At 40.7% G+C, this 10,000-nt stretch overlaps 1 protein-coding gene across 1 annotated transcript in view; it reads left to right on the forward strand.

Moving 5' to 3' along the window:
* Positions 1–10,000, forward strand: part of LOC119572333 — an 84,351-nt gene that overhangs the window by 69,365 nt on the left and 4,986 nt on the right. The window contains 6 exon segments of the mRNA XM_037919384.1: positions 2,746–2,865; positions 4,856–4,999; positions 5,905–6,971; positions 7,086–7,406; positions 7,616–7,951; positions 8,418–8,819. Coding sequence (XP_037775312.1) covers positions 2,746–2,865; positions 4,856–4,999; positions 5,905–6,971; positions 7,086–7,406; positions 7,616–7,951; positions 8,418–8,819 — 2,390 coding nt within the window.

Genomic DNA, 10,000 nt, shown 5'->3' on the forward strand with positions numbered 1-10,000 from the left:
CCAGCATTTTCTTGCAAAGAAACAACCTGATGGGCAGGGTCATCCACAGGGAAACGAGTTAGGTGCTGTTAGGTGCAAATAACAGTCTCACGGTATAGCCGTCAGTTTGACACACTGCCAATTGTACCCCATGACTTGTTACAGAAGGCATCACGACGAGACTCCAAGGAACTAGATAGCATCCAAGTTTTGCTACCATAAAGCAAAACTGTCAGTATCAAGGCCTTGAAGACATGTAACTTGGTCCTTCTGCATAGGTACCGACATCTCCAAATGCCCTTGTTGATCGAGTTCATGGCTCCTGCTGCCAGACCAATCCATCTACTAACTTCTTAGGCTGACAGTCCAAAAAGATGGACTATGCTGCCAAGGTATGCAAAGCTCTCTGTGACTTCAATGTCCTCACTACAAGCATGGATCGACTGAGTGGGTTCCCCTAAGAGGCCCCCAAAGTCCTGAATCTTGGTCTTGATCCAGGAGACTTTTAGGCCCAAGGCTTTGCCTCATTGCTAAATGCATCATGAGCCACAACTAGTGATTCCAGAGACTCAGATAGGATAGCAACATCGTCGGCAAAGTCACGGTCTGTGACCTTGATATTGCTCAGTGTTGCCCCACATAGTAGTTCTGCCCATTATCCGGTCCACACAGGTGTTGAAAAGTGTTGGTGCAAAGACACAGCCTTGCCTCACTTCTGAATTAAAAGGGAAAAAGTTTGACAGGCCCCCACCACACTTTATAGCACTTTCATCTACTAACTTCTTAGGCTGACAGTCCAAAAAGATGGACTATGCTGCCAAGGTATGCAAAGCTCTCTGTGACTTCAATGACCTCACTACAAGCATGTATCGACTGAGTGGGTTCCCCTAAGAGGCCCCCAAAGTCCTGAATCTTGGTCTTGATCCAGGAGACTTTTAGGCCCAAGGCTTTGCCTCATTGCTAAATGCATCATGAGCCACAACTAGTGATTCCAGAGACTCAGATAGGATAGCAACATCGTCGGCAAAGTCACGGTCTGTGACCTTGATATTGCTCAGTGTTGCCCCACATAGTAGTTCTGCCCATTATCCGGTCCACACAGGTGTTGAAAAGTGTTGGTGCAAAGACACAGCCTTGCCTCACTTCTGAATTAACAGGGAAAAAGTTTGACAGGCCCCCACCACACTTTATAGCACTTTCAGTACCAGTATAAAGGCTTGCTATTAGGCCAATAATCTGTGTCAGAATTCCCCTAAGTCTCAGGATCTTCCATAGCGATTCTCGATGTACCAAGTCAAATGCCTTCTTGATTTTGATGTTGGATGCAAGCAACCCATGACCGAATTCATGACGGCGTTCCACAATTAATCGAAGCATTAGGATATGGTCTATTGTGGACTTGTCATGAGTGAATCCAGACTGCTCCGGTCTCTGCATTAGTAGGTGGTCGGAGGATCGGTTTCAGAAGAATGTGGGCAAAATCTTTGCCTGGTATACTGAGCAGTATGATGCCACAGTAGTTGCTACAGTCCCAATGTTCCCCTTTCTCCTTCCAAGAGGGATGATTATGCCCCTCAACAAGTCAGGGGGAATAGAACCAAACTGCCAGATGGCAGTTAAGACTGCATGCAAGCCCAATGACACAGGTTCACCCCCAGCCATTAGCAGTTCAGCAGGGATATCATATATGCCTGTGCCTTTCCCACCTCTCAGCTTAGAAATTGCCATCCTAACCACAGTTAAAGTAGAAGGTTTTTTGCTGATGGGTGGGTCTGGCACAGGTATTGTGATACCACTTACATCCAAATTAACTGTTGGAGGGTCTACCTGGTACAGCTGCTCAAAATACTCAACCCAATGTTCATGAACCCCAACATGATCTGAGATGATCTGTCCATCCACTGAGTGGACTGCAGTCATCTGCTAGGAGAGCTTAGAGTTCAGTTTTTTCAGGGTTTGGTAGGCAGGCTAAGGTCATTTACCAAGAAATGGCCTTCAGTCTCCTTGGCAAGGATCCTGATAAACTATTCCTTGTGTTCGAGCCCTGCGCGCCAAGGAACGGTGAAAGTCCTGATTGCTAAACTATTGGAGGCCACAGAGATACGGAGTCATGGCACACTGGTGTGTGGATATGCCTGGTTCCATACCAACTCCTGCCCCTCAGCCCCCCTGGGCTAAGTGGGTGGCTTGAAGGAGGTGGGCCTTCCCAGTCCTCCCCCCAGGAAACTACCACATACATGCATACATTGGTTCTTGTTAATGACTTTGAGTTGTTCAAAAAGTCAGAGAATAGTGCGTTATGAACAATACTTCTAAATGTTATATTTCTTCTATGCCTAGTGTATATGTTTTGTAATTGTTAAGGTCAAAATCACATTTCTGAATTTTTTACTTTACCAAATTTTCAGTATGCACTAAATGTCATATTTCATGTACAGACACAAAATTTATATATGTTATAAAGTGACATATAATTATTTATAGGTTTAGACCATGCTGACTCATCAAAGTGGTGTCAGTTTTCGTTGCCCTTTTTGCATTAGGTATAAGAAGGACTATTTGTACTTCTTACTCATGGCAACATATTTTGAAGAGATTTTGTCTGGACAAATAATTGCTAAACATTAACATATCTGTGTGTGAATTTACTCAAGAATCATTTATTTATGTAAGGTGTAAGGAAGTACCTCAAAAAACATTTTTATGGAAAAATAATTATATTATGAACTTACTGAATTGAACCAAACACATTTTTTCCTTTTCTAGAAGTGATTCAAGTAGAGGACAGTGAGGAAAATGACCATGATGTGGACCATGAAGAAATCACAACAAGCGAATCTAGTTCAGAAGACACAGGCAGCAATAGTGTTTATAGGGAATCCGGAGGTGAGGATGAGCAATACGAGAAGACTGGTGAATGGTGGATGATATGGCAATGGCATGCTTAACGTGGCATGGGCGTCACTATCAAATGTGTAGCAAGATCAAACTGATTTGTAAGGAATGGGGTTAGAGCACGTCGGCACCATGATTGGGATTCAACTGTTCTGAGAGATGTTCTTATTACACTGGACATATAATACTTGATTATTTTTTGTGTAATTGCATAAACAAAGGTTTGCAGAATAACTAACAGCACATTTCTTCTTTTCTGAGATATGGATCAACATGACTATGTGTCCCCTAAAATTGGTGATGTAATTGCTGAAAATGCTAATGAGGATCATGATGAAGACGCAGTTAACAGCAAATCAATTAATGTGTCTCCCTTGCAAAGTCGTGCCATCATAAGCCCCTAGGCGTTTTCAGTGGGGATATATCAGGTATATGTATATATATGCATATATATACATATATATCTGTATGTCTTTCTATCTATCTATCTACACACACACATACATACATATATATGTAACTGAATTGGAGCAACAGTCGACACTTGAGGTACAGAGTTATGGCCCTCCAGCCAGCCCCCCAGCCTGCTAGGTTTAATGGGGGTAGATGGGGCTTGCCAGTCCATATCCCCAAAGAAAAAATCACTAGCAGTTCACTTGCACATGGTAATGCAAGGGGAGGGGTACTGCCCCTTTCACAAAGCAAGTGAGCTGGGCTGTGGGTCCCAGTGGGAGGATGCTGCTGCGGTGCACGATGGGAGTGGTGGTTACTTGTCTTGCATGCGTCCCGGCATCCACCAACCTGGTGTGAAGCCTGTGGGGCAGAACCTAAGGGAACTTCACAGGCGGACATTGACCCCCACAGCCCACTGCCCCCCTTTACATGAGGGCAACATCGACGGGGGTGGCATCCACCCAAAGTGATTCCCTGAAGTTTAACGTCAGTAGGGATGTACACGTAGGAGTATGGGAAATCCGGTCTTTGTGACAGGATGATCGATTACCAGGGGTACTGAAGCAGCTGAGAGTTAAGGTAGTTGCCCTCTCGGAGGTGAATAGACCTGGTAGTAACGCGATTAGTGTGGGTAGGTCCACTTACTACTGGTCAGACTGGAGCAATTGTCCCCGACGTTGCAGTCCCCATGCGGTACCTGAGATTGAACTCAATACAAGATGTCTGTTGGTCTGCATGGCTCAAGAGCTGATCCCAGCATTAAAATAGCCTCCTCCGGGACTTTGCTTGGTCCTAGACATTGAGGATTAAAAAAAAAAATCCTTATCTTCCCTGTTCTTATCCCACACTTTCCTCCATATGCCTTCTTAACCATTCCTTCTCTCGTTGTCCTTCCTTCTTTTCCTTATCCGTTTTTATCCTCCTTATCTTATGCACATGTGCATACATGCATGTACCATGTATAGTTGCGTGTATAGTAAATACACATGCATAAGAGCAGGATGAAAGGAAAGGATAAATAGGAAAAGGAAGGACAAGAAGAAATGGGAATGCTAAGGAGGAAAGGAAAGAAAGAGAAGCATAAGAAGAGGGAGGGAGAAAGAAAATGGGAATAAGGAGGGAAAGGGTTGGATAAGAAGGAAAGACATGGATAAAGAGAAATGGGGATTATGTTGAAAAGAAGGATAAGAAGGAAAGGGATCTAGGAAGAAAAGAGAAAAATAAAGAGGGAAAGACAGATAAGAAGGAAAAGCATCTGTTGTACTTTTTTATTGGAATTTGTTCGCAAGGTGAATTACATTTTGCAGTATATTTATATGCTATACATCTGTTAATTGAATGCTATATATCTGTCAATTGAAGTAATTGATTTGACCAAACTTACATTACTTATCTAATTTATGCCTATACATTTTGAATTAAAAACACTTTTTTTCTAAATAGCATATTCATATTTTGAACTTTCATGCTCATACTTCAGACCAAATGATGTTACCATGGAGTAACAAAACATTTCTTCCCATATAAGATATCTTTCAAGTTGACGATAGTAATTCTGAGGACAAACACGATACACAAGTTGACAAGGAACAAGAAGAAGTCACAGCTGTCAGCATGTCCAGTTTGGAAGGGAATATCCTAAGAACAAATGATGTTTCTAAGGAATCTGGAGGTGAGGAGAAGCAATATTACTATTAAAGGTGGTTAATGCCTGGTGAATGGTGTGGCAAAAAGTGCTTAACATAACATGGGCATCACTTTGGACTATGTAGCTAGATAAAATTCATTTGTGATATAGAATTTAGTTAAGAGTATAACGGCACCACCAAGATGAAATAATGTAATGGCATGTAAACGTAAGTATGACGACTTCTCGTTGGATACCAGGAGTTGTAGAATATCTTATATGTCTCGAGAGCTATAGGGACTAGCGAAAAATGTCAGTAAGGCTATGGTGGCTTGGCAGTTAGCAATAGTTGCAGTAAGCTTACGAAGAAAAAAAGGTGTGTATATGTATATATACATGTGTATATGTGTGTGTATATATCTATATATCTACCTACATATATATATATATATATATATATATATATATATATATATATATATATATATATATTTTTTTTTTTTTTTTTTTTTTTTTTTTTGTGGCCCAACATCCAAGGGTAATAATTGGGATATTTAGGGCTCATGGGTAATTACAAGTGTTTTTGAGCCGATAGCATATGCTTCAGAGCTGGCATCCTATCATGTGGTACTGTTATCATGCCAGCTGATTTTTACTTAATTAATACCTTTGTTGTAACTGGTAACTTAATGAGAAATATGAGAATATAACATAAACAGATCTAGTGTTTTGATTATGTTTTTAATTATCTTGGAACTTTAAAAATACAGTGTCAATCAATTATAAAGCGAAATAAAATCTATCTAGATTTTTATGCTCAGGGTGGGTGAAGAATAAACAGTGAATAAGCATAATCTTTTATGTGTACACACAACAGACGCTTCGTGAATTATCATATTCTGGGGTACTTTGATACCATGGTATCTAAATTTACAATTTACCATTTGCAGATGGCACTCATCCTATTGCACCGAAGACTGACACTGGAGATGGTGAAGTAAAATCAGCTCATAGCAATTGCAGGCCTTTACCTAGGGCGCAAAAAGAAAATGATTTGTCACATCCATCGCCACACGATGGTACCGAGATGACTGAGGGTAAAGAAATACTGGAAACAAAGAACATGGAGAACATACACAGAGCAGCAAGAGACGGACTTGCTGACGAGATACTTAAATTATCAGAAAATGGTGGAGATCTGTCTGCTTTCACCAGTGCTGACAATAACACCCCACTTCACTATGCAGCCTATGAAGGACATACCGAAGTTGTAGAATTACTGCTGTTTAAAAGATGTGACCCGAATCTCTCTAATGCTACCGGTGACACGCCACTTCATCTTGCTGCATTGACTGGAAAGATTGATGTTGTGAAAATATTGTCTGACTGGGAAGGTATTGATGTAAACAATCCAAGTGCAACAAATGAAACACTTCTTGTATATGCAAGACACGGAGGGGAAAAACCCATGTTAGATGTTCTTAGGAACCCAGAAACTATATCACCTGAGGGCAATACACCCCTCCACTGTGCATCACTGGCAGGCCATACAGAAGTTGTTAGGTTGCTCCTAACGAAGAATGCAGATGCTAAAAGTGAAACGCCTACCCACCACACTCCTTTGCATTATGCTGCTCTCAGAGGTGATGCCATTCTCGTCAAACTGTTGGTCTATTATGGAGCCGATCCTAATGCTAAAGACGAACGAAATAACACACCTCTTCATTATGCCGCTCTTTGCGGACACACTCCGGTAGTCGAGCTGCTGGTGGATGGAAGAGCAGACACAAACATTCTGACAGACATGGGACTCTCAGTCCTTCACAAGGCTTCCTCCTGTGGAAGGCTGTCCACTGTGCAGAAACTTGTTGAACTACAAGATACTCTTGTTACCAAACGTGACAAGGAAAATTTGAGTGCAGAGGACACAGCTCTAATCCGTGGTTATGTCCACACAGCCTGGTGGCTCAACAAAAATGCACCTCAAGATTCTTTACAAGATCAGAAACACTTAACAGTAAGTGACTCACTTTCTGGGAAAATCATAACTTCTAATACGAGCAGAATATGTCGAGTCACAGAGCAGTATTAATTCATATGTATAATATACATTCGATTACTTTCATTTCAGAGTATTTGTCTGAGCCGGTACAAACAAAGTGGAGACTTCTACCACACTTACTGCAGAGAGAAGAACGCCAGCGCGGAAGCTCTAGCCACTGCCATTGACTTCGGCGTCTGCGACATGCACTACCAAGACGAGCAGGGCCGGACGCTGCTCCACGTGGCCGCGGAGCAGAACGACCCACTCAAAATCCGGGTTCTGCTGGAACGCGGCGCTCTGCCCACCGCCCGCACCCACGACGGCAAGACGCCCTCGGACTTCGCCCGGGAGAAAGGCCACCTGGAGGCTGCAGAACACATAGAGGACGAAATAGACACAGTTAAGAAGGTATTCACACACACACACACATATATGACAGTGTTTTTATGTATATGTATGATGTTAAATTGTGATACTGCTAAAGTATTGCACACACACACACACACACACACACACACACACACACACACACACACACACACACACACACACACACACACACACACACATATATATATATATATTTTTTTTTTTTCTCTCTCTCCTTTTTTATGCAGGTGTGTATAGAGGAACTAGCCTACCGTGATTTGATAAATTTGATAACATCAGCAGCACAATGTACCTTTGACCAAGATGATAAAGAACAGGAAGCCCGCCTGGCAGCCGTGAAGAAGGCCTCCTTACTACTGGCTTCTGGAGCTCCTTTAGAGCCTCCTGGAGGTCACTCTTGCTACCCGCTCCACCATGCCATCACAACCAACTGCACCCCCTTACTGTCGCTGCTACTGGCTGCTGGGGCGCCGTTGACGTCGTACAGTAACGGCTTATGTCCAGTGGAGACAGCCTGGATAACCCCAGATGTCACAACCTGGGTCGGTGTCGTTGTAACAAGGGTAAGTAACAGGGAAGAAAGGTTAGGACATTCAGAATTTTAAGATTTAAAAAAAAATCAGGCAGAAACAAATAATTGTATTTCGTGTTAGATTTACAGTGACTAAATAACCATATTTGTATTCATACTCATGGGAGATTCTTGTAAATGAATGGGTTTCAGTACTCCATTCGAAATGAAAATGGTCACATATATACTCAGTATGTTCTATATGCTACAGTGCTCTTTTAACTGTATTAGCCCCCCCCCCAAAAAAAAAAAAAAAAAAAAAAAAAAAAAAAAAAAAAAAAAATATATATATATATATATATATATATATATATATATATATATATATATATATATATATATATATATATATATATATATATAGACACAGACACACATTTATATATCATAAAGTTATATATTTAAGTTTAAAGAACTGTTTTGAATAATCCTTTATTAATATCTTTATCTTGTTAAAGGCTGTAGTGCACAAACTCCGGTTTGAGAAGAGTCTCCTAGATCCAGATTCCCGATTGCTGCCTCATATAGACACTTTGATGGAGTTGCTACAGGGAGAAAAGCCCTGGAATGCAAAGGTCAGTGTCCTTGGAGACACTTCAACCACCCTAAGTCGTCTTCTATTTCGAGCCTGTGCCTGTGGAGCAACCACACTTGCTTGGTGGATCTGGCACAGCGGCGGCAGCACTGTGGCACAGAACAAGGAGGGGAAAACGCCCCTGCACGGCGCCCTTGATAATGGGCAACTCGACACGGCTGCCGCCCTCGCCCTCCACATGGGAGCAAACCTCTTCCTGCCGGACAAAGAAGGGAGACTGCCCATCGATTCGTTATCGGACGATGCGAGAAGCCAGCTACTCAAGGTATCGATATATTAAATTGGAATATATATATATATATATATATATATATATATATATATATATATATATATATATATATATATATATATATATACATATATATACATGTGTGTATGTACACACTTCTGCCTACGACCTAAGGAAATGGGTTTTGTTAATTCTTTTAAATTCCTTTTGAAAGCATTTGTCATTTACTGAAGAACTGTAATATCTATAAGGACATTTATAACGCAATCTACAGAAAAATATTCTTTATGGCCCCCAGTATTTATGTACAACAAAACCGTGAAACTTCTGTTTTTACTGAACAAGTCACAGTCTTCAAAATTTAAAGTCAGATGAACATATTGTAATAACAAAACCTGATAAAGGAAGGGACATAGGCTTATTGAATAGAACTGATTACACTGACAAACCTTCTTCTATACATTCTGATTCATCTAAATTCCAACTGTTAGATGTTAACCTGGCTACTCAACTATTAAAACTAGAGGACAAACTAAACAGAGCCATACGACCTTTAAAAACAAATGTCGATGAAACTTTATATCATTCTATTTTTTTCTGCTGATTTCGTGCTGTTTAATGCATGGTCTCCCAAAAGTCACACACAGGAATATCTCTTAGACCAGATTATTTAGTCTATTGGCACTTTCAGTTATAACCTGGATAAAATTCATGTACAAATCATTCAACCTCTAACGTATAATGAATACAAGATTTCCAACCCATCGTATTTCGTGAATGAAATCAATCATTTAAGATTTGAGGACACCATAACTATGGCTAGTTTTAATGCCGAATCTTTGTTTACGAACGTACCTCTTACTGGCACCATACATATCATCACTAACAATACAACAGGTGAATCCCTTTCACAATTTGGTTTAGAAAAGAAGTTGTTAATTTCTTTTTTAAGTATTGTTACAAAAGATTAATTTTTCACTTTTGACAGCCGTTTGTACACTCAGATCGATGGAGTTGCAATGGGTTCTCCTATTGGCCCTAGTTAAGCTAATGCTTTTTTTGATTATTTCATGAAAAGAACTGGCTACAAAACTGCCCGCTGGAATTTAAACCCTTGTTTTACAAAAGATACAAATAGATTACTTTCTCTTGTTCAAACATCCATCACTGTTTCTATCCTACCTTAATGACCAACATCATAATAATAAGTTTAC

This window comes from Penaeus monodon, chromosome 4 (genome assembly GCF_015228065.2).
Source record: "Penaeus monodon isolate SGIC_2016 chromosome 4, NSTDA_Pmon_1, whole genome shotgun sequence".
Classification (NCBI taxonomy): Eukaryota; Metazoa; Arthropoda; class Malacostraca; order Decapoda; family Penaeidae; genus Penaeus; species Penaeus monodon.